The sequence below is a fragment of the Tamandua tetradactyla genome, chromosome 5 (assembly GCF_023851605.1).
Source record: "Tamandua tetradactyla isolate mTamTet1 chromosome 5, mTamTet1.pri, whole genome shotgun sequence".
NCBI lineage: Eukaryota > Metazoa > Chordata > Mammalia > Pilosa > Myrmecophagidae > Tamandua > Tamandua tetradactyla.
Window position 1 is genome coordinate 56,983,770 of NC_135331.1, and position 18,663 is coordinate 57,002,432.

Genomic DNA, 18,663 nt, shown 5'->3' on the forward strand with positions numbered 1-18,663 from the left:
TAAAAAGATTACTTTGAATTCAACCATGCTATCACTGTCTTTCTGAGACTAACAAAATTTATTTGAATTTTTTTAATGCATTGCTTTACAAAGAAAATATAAGGAGAAAAAAACTCTCAAGATGAGAAAATGTAGTTACATGGGAAATACTAACTCAGGAAAGTTCTCTCTGGAGTGACCCTCCTTGATGAATTTGCCCTCCAAACAAAAGCAGCTAGAGGCAATGAAAGGAGAGACAGAGGCAAAACAAAACAAACATATCAAGATTCACAGAGAAGGAACAAAGGAAGCTATCTCCCAACAGTGAAAAAATTGCACAAATAGTGTAATCTTTAAAACTTTATCACAAATTTGGAATATGTCCTTGATATCAGAGTCCAGCAGGAGGTAGAAACAGGGTAAGATAATGGCCAATTGGAGTTGAAGGGATACAGACGGTGTAACAGGACTAGATACAAAAACTCAAAAATGGACAGCACAATAATACCTAATTGTAAAGTAATCAGGTTAAAACACTGAATGAAGCTGCATCTGAGCTATAGGTTTTTGTTTTGTTTTGTTTTGTTTTGATTTGATTTTACTATTATTACTTTTATTTTTTTCTCTATATTAACATTCTATATCTTTTTCGGTTATGTTGCTAGTTCTTCTAAACCAATGCAAATGTACTAAGAAATGATGATCATGCATCTATGTGATGATGTTAAGAATTACTGATTGCATATGTAGAATGGTATGATCTCTAAATGTTGGGTTAATTTCTTTTTTTCCATTAGTTAAAAAAAAAAAAAAGAGAACGGGTAATTGGAGCTGAAGGGATACAGACTGTACAACGGGACTGGATATAAAAACTCAGAAATGGACAGCACAATACTACCCAATTGTAATGCAATTATGTTAAAACACTGAATGAAGCTGCATGTGAAGTATAGGTTTTTTGTTTTTTGCTTTTTTTTCTTTCTTTCTATTATTGTTTTAATTCTTATTCTGTTGTCTTTTTATTTCTTTTTCTAAATCGATGCAAATGTACTAAGAAATGATGAATATGCAACTATGTGATGTTATTAAGAATTACTGATTGTACATGTAGATTGGAATGATTTCTAATTGTTTTGTTAATTCTTTTTTTAATTAATAAAAAAAAATGAAATTATTAAAAAAAAAAAACAAAAAACTTTATCACACACCCAAGACAAGAATCAGATGAAGAAGAACCGAAAAAATATGATCAGTTACACAAAGACAATTCTAAAGGTCTAGAATAAATTGAACTAAGAGCCAAAGAAGAGCCTAAACACAAAGCCAATCAATAACAAAACCCTAGGCAAGAAAGAGAAGCTGACCTTCAGAATAAACTCATCAAGATAATCAGATGCCTAGACATCAGGAAAAAAGTTGCAAGCCATACTAAGAAACAGGAAGATATGGCCCAGTCAAATGAATAAATTAAAACTTTCAAGGAGACACACTATTTGGAACAACTAAGCAAAGACGTTCAAATAAATCACCTAAGTCAATTCAAGTAGATGAAGGAAAATATGGCTAAAGAAATTATGGACATTAAGAAGGCATTGGTAGGGCGGGCCGCGGTGGCTCAGCGGGCAAAGTGCTTGCCTGCTATGCCGGAGGACCTCGGTTCGATTCCCGGCCCCAGCCCATGTAACAAAAAACGGAAAAACAAAATACAATAAAACAAGAAAATGTTTAAAGATGTTTCCCTTTCTTCCTTCCTTCCTTCCTTCTATCCTTCCTTCTATCCTTCCTTCCTTCTCTCTGTCTTTAAAAAAAAAAAAAAAAAAAAAAAAAAAAAAAAAAAAAAGAAGGCATTGGTAGAGCATAATAAGCATGTGTTGGGAATGTTTGTGTTTCTTTCTTGTAATTTTTTTTAATTAATAAAAAATTTTTAAAAAAAGAAGGCATTGGGTGAGCAAAAGGAAGAATTTGAAAGTATAAAAAGAAATATAACAGAAATTAATGAAATAAAAGGCACAATAAAAGAGATAAAATACACTAGAGGCATACAATAGCAAATTTGACAAGTAGAAGAATGAGTGAACTAGAAAACAGGACAATTGAAATCTTATAGACAGGAAGAATAAACAAAGAAAAGAATGGAAAAAATTGAGCTAGGTCTTAGGGAATTGACTGAGCATAAAGTACACAAAGATACTTGTCACTGGTGTTTAAGGAGAAGAGAAGGGGAAAAGGGTAGAAAGAATTTCTGAGGAAATAATGGCTGAAAACTTCCCAAGTCTTATGAAAGACATAAATATACACATTGAAAATGTGCAACATACTCCAAACAAAATAAATTCTAATATGCCTACTCCAAGACACATACTAATCAGAAAGTCAACTGCCAAGATAAAAAGAGAATCTTGAAAGCAGGAAGAGTAAAGAAATTCATCACATACAAGGGAACTAAAATCAGACTAAGTTTCAATTTCTCATCAGAAACCATGCAGGTGAGAAGGCAGTAGTATGATATATTTAAGGGTCTGGGAGAGAAAAGCTCTAGACAAAAATTATTTATCCAGAAAAGCTCTCCTTCAAAAATGAGAAAGAGTTTAAAATATCCACAGACAAAAAGAAACTGAGAGAGCTAATCAACAAGAGATAAGCCCTATAAGAAATACTGAAGGGAGTTCTGCAGACTAAAAGGAAGACAGGAAATAGAAGCGTGAAGGAGAGTGTAGAAATGAAGAGTAAGTAAGGGCAACTAAAAGAATAAAAGAGAGACAAAAATAAGATATGACATACAAAAAACAAAGTAAAAAATGGTTGAAGGAAATACTCCCTTTACAGTAATAGCATTGATGGATTAAACTCCCCAATCAATAAACACAGATTGGCAGAATTGGTTAAGTACAATCCATCTATAGGCTGTTTAAAAGAGACTCACCTTAGACCAAAGGACACAAATAGGTTGGAAAAAGGTATTCCAGGCAAACAGTAACCAAAAAAGAGCTGGGGTCCAATATTAATATCTAATACTAATATTTTGTCTGACACTAATACTGGATAAAAAAGATTTTAAACGGCAAAACTGTCACAAAAGACAGTATATTAATAGAAGGGGCAATCTACCAAGAAAAAATAGTAGCCACAACTATTTATGCACCTAACCAGGGTACCCCAAAATACGTAGGGCAAACACTGGCAGTACTGAAAGGAGAAATAAACATTGCTACAATAATAGCTAGAGACTTCAAAACACCACTCTCATTAATAGATGGAATATCTACACAGAAAATCAATAAGGACACAGAGATCATGAATAATATGATAAATGAACTAGACCCAACAGATATATTTAGAACATTGCACCCCAAAACAGCAGGATATACATTCTTCTCAAGTGCTCATGAATCGTTCTCCAGAATAGACCACAGTTGGGTCACAAAACAAGTTACAACAAATTTTAAAATGTATTTATTTTACATAAAATTTATTTATTTTATTTATTTATTCATATGGCCCAGTGAAAAAAATTGCACAAATAGTATAATCTTTAAAACTTTATCACACATCCAAGACAAGAATCAGATGAAGCAGAACTGAAAAAATATGATCAGTTACACAAAGGCAATCCTAAAGGTCTAGAATAAATTGAACCAAGAGCCAAAGAAGAGCCTAAACACAAAGCCAATCAACCAGTAAAATAAATAAATTTTACATAAAATTTATTTATTTATTTTACAATTTGGTACAATCTCCATACCAAAAGAGAATATATATGGTAAGCAATTCTCTATCATAGTGGAATGAAGCTAGAAATCAATAACAACTGGAGAACTGGAAAATTAATGAATATATGGAAGTTAAACAACATACACTAAAAACAATCAGTTAAGTTTATGGAATGCAGTTGAAGGCAGTGCTGAGAGAGAAATTTATAGCTTTAAATGCCTACATTAAAAAAGAAGAAAGAGTTTAAATCAAAGACCCAATTGCTTAATCGCACATCTGGAAGAACCAGAAAAAGAACAGCAAACTAATTCCAAAGCAAGCAGAGGGAAAGAATAGCAAAGATTAGAGCAGAAATAAGTGAAATTGAGAACAAAAAAAGAATGCAGAATCAACAAAACCAAAAGTTGATTCTTTGAGAAGAACAAAAATGGATAAGCCATTAACTAGACTGACAAAAAAAGAAGATGGAAATAAAATCAGAAATGAGGGGAGATATGAATACTGACAACTCAGAAATAAACATAAACATAAGAGGATGCTAGGAACAACTGTATACCAACAAATTAGACATCTTAGATGAAATGGACAAATTCCCAAAAACATACAAACAACCAACACTGACTCTAGAAGAAATGGAAGACTTCAACAGCTCAATTACAAATAAAGAGATTTAATCAGTCATCAAAAACCTCCCAACAAAGAAAAGCACAGGGCCATGGATTCACTGGTTAATTCTATCAGTCATTCAAGATGAATTAATACCAACTCTACTCTAACTCTTCCTAACTACAATGAAGAAGGAACACTACCTAATTCATTTTATGAAGCCAAAAATCACCCTAATACCAATGCCAGATAAAGACACTACAAGAAAACAAAATTATACACCAATCCTTGCAATGAATATGGATGCAAAATTCCTCAGCAAAATACTTGCAAAATCAAATCCAACAGCATATTAAAAGAATTATACACCATGATCAAGTGGGTTTTATCCCTGGTATGCAAGTGTGGTTCCATAAAGAAAATTCATTTCATGTAATATACTACATTAACAAATCAAAGGGAAAAAAAAACCACATGATCATATCGACTGATGCAGTGAAGGCATTTGGCAAAATCCAGCATCCTTTCTCAATAAAAAACACTTTGAAAGATAGGAATAGAAAGAAAATTCCTCAATATGATAAAGATCATATATGAAAACTCTCCAGCTAATATCATACACAATGGTGAGACTGAAAGTTTTTTTTCTAAAACTGGAAGCAAGACAAGGATGCCCAGCGTCACCACTGCTTTTCAACATTGTACTGGATGTTCTAGTTAGAGCAGTTAGGCAAGAAGAAATAAAAGGTATCCAGGGCCACAGTGGCTCAGCAGGTAAGAGTGTTTGCCTGCCACACCCGAGGACCCAGGTTCGATTCCCGGTGCCTGCCCATGTAAAAAAAAAAAAAGGTATCCAAAATGGAGAGGCAGAAGTAAACCTTTCAGTATTTGCAGATGACATGATCCTATACTTAGAAAGTCCTGAAAATTCTACAAACAAATCTCTTAGAGCTAATAAACAAGCTCAGTAAAGTTGTGGGATACAAGATCAATGTGATAGTTAGATTTAGTTGTCAACTTGGCCAGGTGAGCATACCTAGTCTTGTTGCTGTGGACATAAGCCAATGGTACATGAACCTCATCTGTTGCTAATTACATCTGCAGTTGGCTAGGAGGCATGTCTGCTGCAATGAGTGACGTTTTACTTAATTGGCTGGTGCTTAAATGAGAGAACGCAATGTAGCACAGCCTAAGCAGCTCGGCATTCCTCATCTCAGCACTTGCAGCTCAGCCCAGGCCTTTGGAGATGCAGAAAGAAGTCACCCTGGGGAAAGATGTTGGGACCCAGAGGCCTGGAGAGAAGACCAGCAGAGACCATCCTGTGCCTTCCACGTAAGAAAGAACCTCAGTGGAAAGTTAGCTGCCTTTCCTCTGAAGGATTAACAAAATAAATCCCCTTTTATTAAAAGCCAATCCGTCTCTGGTGTGTTGCATTCCGGCAGCTAGCAAACTAGAACAATCAACATGCAAAAATCAGTAGTGTTTCTATACACTAATAATGAGCAATCTGAGTTGAAAATCAAGAAAAAAATCCCATTCACAATAGCAACTAAAAGAATCAAATATCTAGAAATAAATGTAACCAAAACAAAAAGGACTCATACACAGGAAGCTACAAAACATTGATAAAATAAATCAAAGAAGACCTAAATAAATGGAAAGACAGTCACTATAACTGAATTACAAAATTAAATATCAAGATGTCAATTTTACACAAGTGATTTACCAATTCAACACAATCCCATTCAAATTTCCAACAGTGTACTTTGCAGAAATGGAAAAGCTAATTATCAACTTTGTTTAGAAAGGTAAGTGGCCCTGAATAATCAAAGACATCATGAAAATAAACAACGAAGTTGGAGGACTCGCACTTTCTGATTTTAAAACATATTACAAAGTTGCAACAGTAAAAAAAAAAAAAAAGCATGATACTGGCATAGAGATAGATATACTGACCAATGGAATTGAATTGAAAATTTAGAAACAGACTCTCACATCTATGGCCAATTGATATTCAACAAGGCTGCCAAGTCCACTTAATTGGGACAGCATAGTCTCTTCAACAAATGATACTGGGAGAACTGGATATCCATATGCAAAAGAATGAAAGAGGGACTCCCCACATCTTATACAAAAACTAACTCAAAATGGACCAAAGTCCTAAATATAAGAACCAGGACCATAAAACTCCTAGAAGAAAATATAGGGAAGCATCTTCAAAATCTTGTCATAGGAAATATTTTCTTAGACTTTACACCCAAAGCCCAAGTAATGAAGGAAAAAATAGATAATTTGGACCTCCGAAGAATTGAAAACTTTTGTGCTTCAAAGACCTTGGTCAAGAAAATGAAAATGCAACCTAGTCAATGGGGGAAAATATTTGGAAATACATATCTAGTAAAGATTTAATATTCTACAATTAAACAATAAAAAAGACAAACAACACAACTTAAAAATGGGCAAAAGACTTGAATACACATTTTCCCAAAGAGGAAATACAAATGGCTAAAAGCACACACACAGATGCTCTACATCACTAGCGACTGGGGTAATGCAAATCAAAACCACAATGAGATATCATTTAATACCTACTAGAATGGCCACTATCTATAAAAAAAAAACAAAAACAGAAAACTACAAGTGTTGGAGAGAATGTGGAGAAATACGAAAAGTTATTCACTGTAGGAGGGAATAATGGTACAGCCAGTATGGAAGATAGTTTGGTGGTTCTTCAGGAGGCTAAGTATAGAACTATCATATGATTCAGCAATCCCATAGCTAGGTATATACCCAGAAGAACTGAAAGCAGGGACTCAAAAAGACATTTGCACATCGATGTTCACAGCAGCACTATTCACAATTGCTAAAAGATGGAAACAACCCAAGTGTCCACCAACTGATGAATTGATAAACAAAATGCGGTATATACTTATGATGGAATATTATTCAGCAGTAAGAAGGAATAAAGTCCTAAAGCATGTGACAACATGGATAAACTTTGAGGACATTATGTTGAATGAAATAAATTAGACAGAAGAGGACAAATATTATATGATCTCACTAATATGAGCTAATTATACTACATAAACTTATATAGAATCTAGAATAGAGGTTACCAGAAGATAGAATGAGCTAGAGAATGGGGAGCGGTGGCTTAAGATGTACAGAATTTCTATTTGGGTTGATTATAAATGTTTGGAAATGGATAGTGGTGACAGAAGCACATTACTATGAGTGTAATTAGCAGTGCAGAATTATAATGATAAATGTGGTTGGAAAAAAGTTTTGGGTTGTGTACGTTACTAGAGGGAAAGCTAGAAGATAAATACAGGAATAAGCCAGAAACCAAAGATACTGCCTAACTACAAGAAGTATATTAGTCAGGGTTCACCTGAGAAACAGAACTGACAGGATATATATATTAAGAGATTATTATAGGAATTGGTTCATGCAACCTTGGGGATTGGCAAGTCTAAATTCTGTAGGGCAGGCCACAAGCTGGAAACTGAGGAAGATGAAGTTGAATTTCCTCAGCTTGCCTGGCTGAGGCAGAGGCAGAAATCGTCTAAGTGTTGAAATCCTCAGTTCCAGCTTTTAAGACTTCCAACTGATTTGTTGAGCTGCCTCCCACATTACTAACGGCAATCTCCTTTGTAGACGGATGCAATCAGCCATAGATGCTATCAACTGATTATAGATACAAATTAATCTACAAAACACCCTTACAGTAAACAGGCCAGTGCTTGCTTGACAAAAAAATTGGACACTACAACCTGGTCAAGTTAACACATGAATTCAACCATCACAAGAAGTAAATGAGAGAGTACGGGGTTGCGGGCAGGTGGTAGCATTGCTCTGAGTACATACTTTACACAGTTTTGACTTTGTATAATCATCCATGTTAACGTTTTACATATTTAAAAAATAATCAAATCAACAAGGATGGTGGGGAACCAAAAATGGAAAACAAATAGAAAAAAATACACCCAACTACATTTCAAATGAATACATAAGCACATCTAAGCACAGATGGAAAATTGGAATTGGATGCCAGGGAAATGATGGACAAAACAAAGTGCACAAATATAAGAATCATAGGGAAAAGAAAATGAATGCTGAATCATTAAATTGATATCTCTTTTCGTCTCTACTATTTTAGAGCAGCTAGAAGTAAAAACCTGAAATTGTAACCCATGTCAAAGTCTGAAATACTTTCTACAACTAAGTGTGGTGCTGTGCTTGGGAAGTTATAGCTTTTTTGTATATATGTTATTGTTCACAAAAAAGGGGAAAAAAGTCAATTGTGATGATAAAAAAGTATTTAAGCCTCTAGCCTCCTATATTCTGGAGCAGCTAGAAGGAAAAATATGAGAGGATTGTACGGTAGCCCATGACAAACTCTGGGATCTATTCTGTAATCACTTTTTGAAGAGTGCTTTGAAACTATTGCTTCTTCATTTTTACTTTGCTTTGTATATATGTTATACTACACACTAAAAAAAGTTCAAAAAAGAATCATCAGTGTCCCAAAAGAAGAGACAAATAAAGGGCTAGGAAGATTAGTTGAAGATATAATGGGGGAAATTTTCCCAACCCTTATAAAAGACATAAATATGTAAATCAAACCCCAATGAACTCCAAATAGAATAAATCCAAATAGGCCTATTCCAAGACACATACTAATCAGTCTGTCAAATGGTGAAGAGAAGCAGAAAATCCTGAAAGCAGCAAGAGAAAAATGATCTACTACATAACATACAAGGGAAGCCACATAAGAATGAGTTCGGACTACTCAACAGGCACCATGGAAGCAAGAAGGTAGTGGTATGATATATTTAAGATCCTGAAAGAGAAAGACTTCCAGCCAAGAATTGTGGTTATGTTAACAGAAAATCTTTGTTTTTGGGAAATTCATTGAAGTATTTAAGGTTAAAGAGACACAACTTAAAATTACTCTTAAATGTTTCAGAAAAAAACAAATTGTGTGTGTATGAGTATTGTGGACAGAGAGAGAAAGAGAGAGAAGAGCTGATGATAAAATATATTAAATCAATTGGTGAATTTGGATAAAGGATATCTGGTTCTTTGTACTATTCTTGCAACTTTTTGTAAATGTGAAATTATACCAAAATAAAAAGTTAAAAAAAAATTTCAACCCTTCATCTTAGCATTTAGGGTAAACAAAATCTAGCTGTGGTATTACCACAGCAAAATTCCACTTCAGATTCAATCTTCTAAGCACCAGGCACTGTATCAAGGGCTTCACAAAAATATTTAATATTTTAAAAAATTAAAAATATTTAATTCAGAAAAATGAGATCAAAACAAGTTCTCTCTGTAAATGAAGTAGAATCTGATGTATTGCTTGCCATAACATTCCTTCTCCCTTCTGGTTGCATAAACCCTCTTTCCCTTCCTCTGCCATGGTGGCAGGGGGAGGTGGTGTGTGGCCTGAAGTCTGTGCCAATCAAGCAGAATATCCCTTTCCCTTTACTAAAGTAATTTCCTCAGTGATAGGCATGTGATCCAAGCTTGGCTAGGACCCTTGGTGCAACTTACTTGCCAGAGATACTGAGGAAAAAGTAGTCTTTCTGCTGACATTACTGAACTAGTAGAACGAACCTTGGGCTGCTAGCAGTTATCATGGTCAACATGTGGGGAGAACCTATACAGGGTGAGAATAGAGGGCTGATGCACTAGGCTTGAAAATCTATCCCTGGAGCTACGTGAACGAAAAATATCATTTGTGCATAAGTTAGCCAAATAAGTTTCTGTTACTTTTAATGAATGTCGGATGTACCAGACATAGTAAAGTATAACAGATAAAAATAAAATATTCTTAAGAAAACAAAAATAAAACATAAACATTCCCTTAAAAAACAGGAAAAAAAATCATGCTTTTTATTTACCAGTAATAAACCTATGTCCACAGTAAATAAATCTCATCTCCAAAAATGAAAATTAACATGTACTGGATACCAAAATCTGTCTTTAACAGATAACCTGCTTTATGAATCTCAATGATCCATAATTTCTATGCCATTATGTTATAAAGTTAAATTTGAAGAAATTGAAAACCAAAACTATGGTAACAGCTTAATAAAAGTGAACTAAGAACACAGTAAAAGTGAAGTCAAAGGTCCAGATATAATCCCAATATATAACAGTTTAATTCATTTTCTTTGATAATAATAGTATTATAGCCCACACACAAACCAGCTGATGAGATAGAAAACAGAAAAAACATGCAAATCCACAAACATCAGTCTGGTAAGACAACTTAAAGCATAAATTAGACTAACATATTATGTGTTTTAAATACAAAGATGAACATATAACATTTATTAAAAACCTATCACCAGCCTGTTAAATAAAACAGAATTGTGTTACTATGGCTAAGAGATTTAAAATGGAGTCAGGAGGTCATTCTAGAGGTTACTCTTATGCTGCACTCAGCCAGATATTCAAATATGCAAAGCCTCGAGTAACAGTGTTTCTCAAAACCCTACGGACATCAACACCATAAACAAACCACAAGAATTCAGTTAACTATCAAACCTGAAGGCCAATTTGAGTACCCCAAATATCAACTTATCTATGTTTCTTCTTTTCATTTAAAACTCTTGCCTGGAAATGCCAAGACAGGACATGATTTGGGTTGCTACCTAAACCTGTACTCTCCAAACTGTAGTTCTAAGACCCCAAATAAATGCTTCTGTTGCCTTGCAGCTTATTATGCTATTTCTAGTTGACGAGCCCAATCAAGATGGTAGAGTGAGAAATTTCTGGGCTCTGTTCCCCCAATGAAGCATTGAACAATCTGCAAGAACCAGCAAGTGTCTTTCTAAAAGTACCAGAAAGTGTTAAAGGACTATAAGAACAGGGCAAATGCCAAATCAAGAAAAAGGCTACTTAAACGCTATATGATTTAATGAAGCCCTGGCTGGTCCTTCTCCCACCACATTGCTTTAGGACAAAGCTGGGCCGTACTTCCACTGCAGATCCCTAGTCGCAGTTCCAAAGGCAGCAGAGTAACCCTCATGCACACACTGGGAGCATTATGTCTGGCCCAATCTGTCTGATGGCAATTTAAGAGATTTACCACCCCTGAACTTTCCCTGCACATAGAACGCAGTTCACAGGGCTCTCCCATAGAATGCTATAGGAAGAGTTAAGTTGTGCTACCTGGGCCAAAAGAATGCTGGCTGTAGGATAATACATTGCATTACTTGGGACCTTGTGGAAATTGTTTCCTAGGGAGCAGGGGCAATTCTGAACTGTGTAAAGGGGGAATAACTAGAGCCATATTCGCATGCCCAAGACAAGACACACAGGACAAAAGGCATACACAGAAAGGATCAGAGAGGCCTCTATGTGTTGGCCTAGAGCTTTTTCAAGGTGAATGTATGGATAAGAGCATGTGCACAGGTCAATCGGCAAAGACCGAAAAAAGGAGTTTTCTTTTTTTGGTCAGCTCTGGCGTGCAAGGAAAGCTGTCATAGCACCAGCTGGATGTAAGCTTACTGAACAGAAGCCTCAGAGTTTAAATTCCAGCAACAATATACCAAAACGTCCTGGTTTCAGCAAAAGGTACAAAGAAACATACAAAGAAAACACACAAAGAAACAGAAGCACATTATCTAAGTGAATAATATCCCTGCTCTTAGGAAGTGTTCATAGAGCATGATGTACACAACCTATACTCAAAAACGGATTGATAGATAGATAGCCAGATAGAAAGACAGATACACAGTCACACAGATAGACAGAATGATATGACAAACATGTTAAAAAGGAGGATCTAGACATCTGCAGGGATAGGTGTATGTTGAAGTTCTATGTAAGGGATCTGCATTATTTTTATAGCTGTCTCTTAAGTTTGAAAGTATTTTAAAACTAAAAAGAAATTTTTTAAAAACTTACCATCAGAACTTGTAAGGACAAAGCTTTCTGCTTGAGTCTGTTTTTTTATGCCTAAACTTTTTGGAAACCAGTGAAGATCTATTGGATAAATATCATCAGGAAGCTTTACTATTTGACTTGTTTCACTTGTTAACAAGTTCCATCTCACTATTTGGTGATCATCACTACATGAATACAATTCTTCAGCAGTAGTCCAGCCCACGCAGCTCACTAATTCCTGATGTGTCACCATATTAAGGAGATATAAAGTGCAAAAACATCTTAAATTTTAATAAAATAGTTTGAAGACACAGATTATAAGAAGGAAGTAAAATAGGGTCAAACGTTTGCAAGCTTCTAAAGGTATTTTTCATTTTATGACTTTCAAGATTTTTCCACATAAAGGAAAATAAGCATCGGGTAGGCCACAATGGTTCATCAGGTGGAGTTCTCACCTGCCATGCCAGAGACCCGGGTTTGATTCCCGGTGCCTGCCTATTCGAAAAAAAAAAATTGAAGGAAAATATCACAAGAGTCATAAGAAGAATGGAAAGCAAGATAAGAACTCTTGGTGCAGAAAATGGGGGGGCGGGGGTATAATTTGACTACATGAAAAATGAAAAAGTCTTTGTAATAGAACACTCAATAAACAAGGCCAAAAGATACACAAAAGACAGCCAACATATTAAAAAGTATGGGTAGATGTTTACTAAAGTGCTGGGAGATTTAGAGGCAATAAGTATGTATTATTTTGGTAAGTAAAAAATCTGATAGAAAAATATTATTTATTTATATATTCATTTAATATATATTATAATGTGCACAGTAAATGAACAATATGCCTGTTGGCGGGGGGGGGGGGGGTGCCAACTACTAAACAACCCAAACCAAAATCTTACCAAACTTTTTGACATTAAATTCAAGAAATGATTAGATTACAATTTACCCTAGCTGCAGGGTGCACATGGATGAGATATGAATCCTAAAATTCTTACTATATTTAACCTATTTGTTTGGCCTGTTTATCAGGATGATTTCTATAGAAGCTGAGGCACTCAAGAACCCCTCACTTCATCTATCAGGACAGGCTGCTTTAGCCTAGTATAACCGTGTACCCAAGAAGGCAACTCAGGTTGTCATTTAAAATGCACATATTGTACTCATGTCTAAATCTGGGTTTCTATATTAACAGATCATTCCTGCTTGGATGTCTGTTCTTTTATTGTTGTTGTATACTTGTGTGCTTCCTTTCATCCATCATTTCCCTGAGACCCAATTCAAATTTTTCCATCTTTTTTGTCTTTTGTTCTTTTGTGTGTCCAAAATCAATTGTCCTGTCTTCTAGTTTGCTTATTCTTTCTTCTGCCTCTTAAAATCTGCTGCTGTGTGTCTCTAATATAGTTTTGATTTGGTGTACAGCATTCTTTAACCTCTGTGATACCTGCTACTTTTCTATTTATTCTTTCAAATTGTTCATTATGCTCTTCTAGTGTCTTCTTGATCTCCTTTATGTAACTAATCAACCCACTGAATTTATTTAGTAGAGTTGTCTGAACATCTTTGATTAGTTGTTCCAAAGTTTGGGTCTCCTTTAGTGTTTTAATTTGGTCGTTAGGCTGGGCTATATCTGTCTACATCTTCATACACTTCGTGATTTTCTATTGCTTCGAGACATGTAATTATCATGATAGGGTTACTTTCAAAGTTGATTTCCTTCAGTAGTCTAAAGTTTTGTATTTGCGGGACTGGCATGGCATGGGGCAGATGCCGGGTGTGGGATAGTCCACAGCAGTGTGGTAGTGGGAGGCTGTAGCACAGGGCTAGGCATGGGGAGGGGGCACTACTCCAGTGCCTGGTAGTATGGGATGTGGGATGAGGGACAGTGGGGCAGCGAAGACAGGGCACAGGTGTCGGGGTAGGGGGCACATACGCACTTGCATGGGGAATGGGGAACGGGGTATCGGCATGTGGATGTGTCCGTGTGCAGGGATGGGGCACAAGTGCGCAGGTCAGGGGAACAGCGTGTATGTGTTAGGTCATGGGGGGTAAGAGGGGGGGTCCTGGAGCAGGTGCACAGTGCAGGGGTGGCAATGCACAGATGTCCATGTGCGCAGGGCGTGGGAGGAGGGGGACACAGGTGTGGGCCCAGGCAGGGATACGCATGTGCGTGGGGCGGGGGAAGCAAGGTGCAGATGTGCACATGCATGAGCAGGGGAATAGGGCCTATGCAAGGGTGCATGCGTGCACTGGGCTGAAGGACAGGGTGTGGGTGTGTGAGAGTTGGGGGGGTTGTGGCAGGTGAGCTTCTCGAGGCGGGCACAGGTAAGCAGTGGGGAGAGTGTGCGGTGTGCAGGGTGGGGGTGGGGGGTGCAAGTGTGCAGGGCAAGGCAAGTCTGTGTGGGTCCTAGGGGGTGGGGTAAGGGTGCTAGGGGCACCAGGAGGTGGGGCTTGGGTGGATGCGGCACCAGGGGGCAATTTGGACCTCGCAAAGTGGAGGCAGGGGGGCTTGGATGTGTGAGGCATGTGTTTGCGGCATGTTTAAAGAATGCAGCTTGGCTTGCTTCCTCGTCACTGTCTCCCTGCCTGTGCACTCCTGATGGCTCTGAGCCTCCATTTGGAAAGGGGCACGTTAGGCTCTTCACACTAGCTGGATAGTCTTCAGTTCCCTGCATCTCAGTTCCTCAGCTTTTTCAACCTATGTGGTGTAAAAGACCCTCTCAGTTCACTTGCACCCTGGAATCCCTGTCCTCATCATTTTTCTGTCGCTTCTCTAGCTGTTTCTTGGAGCAGAGGTGAACTCAACCTATCCTATTCTGTCATCTTTCCAGAAGTTCTACTGCTGTCTTCCTTTTCTCACCAATACTTTCACTGGTTTATCTGAGCAGTCAATAAGCTCAGGAGTAAAGGAAAGGAATAAAACAATGTGCAATTAATTATTCTGGGATATCTCAAAATCTTTTAATACTTGAAAGGATCATTGATTAAGAAAATAAACAAAAATGTAAAAGGAAATTATAGGAAGATCTTAAGAATCTACACAAAAAGGAGTAGAGTAGCATTGGAGCACTCGGTTTCAAAATGTCAGCTAAATAAAGGATCTGGATGTCACTAAACTCTTTCTGAAAGACCGTTTTGCTATGTGTTTTGGTTTGAAAGGACGTATGTTCCCTAGGAAACCCATGTTTTAATCTAAATCCCTTTCATGAAGGTAGAATAATCCCTATTCAATACTGTATGTTTGAAACTGTAATCAGATCATCTCCCTGGAGGTGTGATTTAATCAAGAGTGGTTGTTCAACTGAATTAGATGATGACATGTCTCCACCCATTTGGGTGGGTCTTGATTAGTTTACTGGTGTCCTATAAAAGAGGAAACATTTTGGAGAATGAGAGATTCAGAGAGAGCAGAGAATGCTGCAGCACCACGAAGCAGAGAGTCCATCAGCCAGCTCTTTGGAGATGAAGAAGTAAAACGCCTACCGGGGAGCTTCATGAAACAGGAAGCCAGGAGAAGAAGCTAGCAGATGATGCCGTGTTTGCCATGTGCCCTTCCAGATGAGAGAGGAACCCTGATTGTGATCACCATGTGCCTTTCCAGGTGAGAGAGAAATTCTGACTGTGTTCGCCATGTGCCTTTCCACTTGAAAGAGAAACCCTGAATTTCATCGGCCTTCTTGAACCAAGGTATCTTTCCCTGGATGCCTTTGATTGGACATTTCTATAGACTTGTTTTAATTGGGACATTTTCTCGGCCTTAGAACTGTAAACTAGCAATTTCTTAAATTCCCCTTTTTAAAAGCCATTCTGTTTCTGGTATATTGCATTCTGGCAGCTAGCAAACTAGAATACTATGATTGTTGAAGCCTAAACAATAAGTAAAGCTTAGAAAGTGCATCGCAGATCAACATTTATTTCATAAAATAAAATAAAAATGAATTACTAGAAAAATGATCTTACTTTTATTTGGATATTGAGACAAGGTCAAATTGCTACAAAAATTTCTGAACACTTAGATTCAGTTACTGGACTTAACCCTTCACAGAACTGCAATAAAGTTTGCAGGTAATATTTTGATTAGCACTAACCTAAATGACAAAGAATGATGTTAGAAGGACCAATCCTATCTCTCTGACACAAAATTAGGAAGTCTTCTTGACGAAATATACTGACATATATTTGAGAAAATATTAATAAATGCCTCTTTTCTGTGTGAAATAATAAAGGTCTGATTGCTGGATTTCACCTGCTTGTCCTCTACTTTATCATGAGTGTTTTAGTTTGCTAGGCTGCTCATAATAGATACTATGAAATGTGTTGGCTTTAACTATGGGAATTTTTTAGCTTACAAGCTTACAGTTTTGAGGCTGAGAAAAATATCCAAATTAAGGAAGGCATCATTAAGGCTGGCTGCCGTTGATCTTCAGCTCCTCTGCACCTGGCAAGGCACCTGGTGGCATCTGCTGGTTTCTCCCTTGTTTTCTGTTGTTTTTTTTTTTAATTGACAAATATTCACATACATACTTTCCATTTATGGTATACAATCAATGGCTCACAATATCATCACATAATTGTGTAGTCATCATCATGATCATTCTTTAGATCATTTGTATCACTCCAGAAAAAGAAATAAAAAGAAAAAAGAAAAAACTCATATATTCTATACCCTTTACCCCTCCCTCTCATTGACCACTAGCATTTCCATCTACCCAACTTATTTTACCCCTTACCCCCTCTATTATTTGTTTTTTATCCATTTTTTAATTCATCTTTCCATACCTTGGACAAAAAGAGCATGAGACACAAGGTTTTCACAATCACACAGTTACATTATAAAAATTATATCATTATACAATTGTCTTCAAGAATCAAGGCTACTGGAACACTCCTCAACAGTTTCAGGTTGAAACCTCCCTCCAGCCACTCTAATACACTATAAACTAAAAAGGGATATCTATACAATGCATAAAAATAGCCTACAGGATAACCTCTAGACTCTGTATGAAATCTCTCAGCTACTGAAACTTTATTTTGTTTCATTTCTCTCTTTCCTTTTTGGTCAAGAAGGTTTTCTCAATCCCTTGATGCTGTGTCCTGGGTTATCTTGGGAGTTCTGTCCCTCATTGCCAGGGAGATTTACACCTACTGGGAGTCATGTTCCATGTAGAGGGAAGATTACAGTAAAGGGATTAAGATCTATCCTGAATGAGGTAGTTCACATATTAACTGAAGGAGCCTCATCGAAAGGTCCTACTTACAATAGGCTTACACCCATAGGAATAGATTAACCTTAATAACATGTTTTTCTAAAGTGCATGCAGTTTCAAATCACCACAGTGAGTATAAAGAAATGGAACAGAACTAAATAAACACATAACTAGGTCACATTAGCCAATAAATTATTAGGTTAAAAAAAAACATGTCTCTTTAAGATCCTACTAAACCAAACAAAAACTGCTGCTTATGTACTTAACTACCATACTTAAGTAGAGTAAGAAAAATGTCAACAAGAATTAAAAGTAAGATTTAGAACAAACAGTTTGCTTTGGAGAATTATCTGAACATATAATCTCAACTACTTCAAAAACAATGTAGCTCAACTACCATTAAAGGAATGAAAATAATCCATTCACCAATTAGAATACAAAATAGAAGAAAATTTTTAGCAATACTATATTAAGGTAATCACAGTAAGGATTATAATAGTTAAAAGGATATGCTTTGGTTCTTTTAAAAGAGATATCTTCAGTCTCATGTCTCCAGTTTCCAGCAAAATGAAAAAATGCCACCTGATTGAATTAACCGTAAACATAAAAGTTAGGAAAAAATATATAAAATCAACATTAAAAACAAACACATGTATATAAAAAATAAAGATTAACCAAACATCTTAGCACACCCCAAAGAGCAATGAAATAACTTACATCCTGCTGGCATCAAATACATGGAAAGAGAAAGAAAACTAGTGAGTGTGTTCACTGTGCCAAGGGGTGACTGAAAGCCTTGGTTTGAACCCTGGGTCCTCTAAAACCTGCCTGAGAAAGCTTATAAATCCAAACACTACTAAGTAACTCTAGCAGATACAAAATTCCCAAAGGTTGTCTTGGGGCCAAATCAAAAGAGTATACAAACTAGGAACACCTCAATTGCAGATTAATTTTGGTCCTATAGAGTGAATATAGAGTAGAGTAAATTCTGAATGTCTGATCATGACCTAAACTACATTTTTAAGAATCTTAACAATTCGGGAACCCACATGGCGATAAATATAGCATCATCAACCTAGTGAGCAAATCTGGGGTTTACATTCTATGGAGGGTAGACACAATGCTCTGCCCAACAATTACAGTTACCACAGTGGCAGTAAGAAAAAAGGTGAATTACTTAAGGAAGCTATTGTATTTCCTCTTGCAAAAGTTATATAAAAATGACAGCACAATTGCAAAATAAAAAATTGGAAGAGTAACA

General features: G+C 36.4%; 1 protein-coding gene across 8 annotated transcripts in view; it reads right to left on the reverse strand.

Moving 5' to 3' along the window:
• The window catches only part of IFT80 (intraflagellar transport 80), a 157,019-nt gene that overhangs the window by 133,949 nt on the left and 4,407 nt on the right, over positions 1–18,663 (reverse strand). For 4 of the 8 annotated variants that reach the window (XM_077160915.1, XM_077160917.1, XM_077160921.1 and 1 more), the window contains exons 2-3: positions 17,913–17,984; positions 12,220–12,442 (exon numbers count right to left, since the gene is read on the reverse strand). The exons of 2 other annotated variants lie outside the window; for them this stretch is intronic. In XM_077160915.1, coding sequence (XP_077017030.1) covers positions 12,220–12,442; positions 17,913–17,984 — 295 coding nt within the window. Of the gene's footprint in view, positions 1–12,219; positions 12,443–17,911; positions 17,985–18,663 lie in introns of all 8 variants that reach the window. 2 more of the 8 variants (XM_077160920.1, XM_077160918.1) reach the window with 1 other exon arrangement.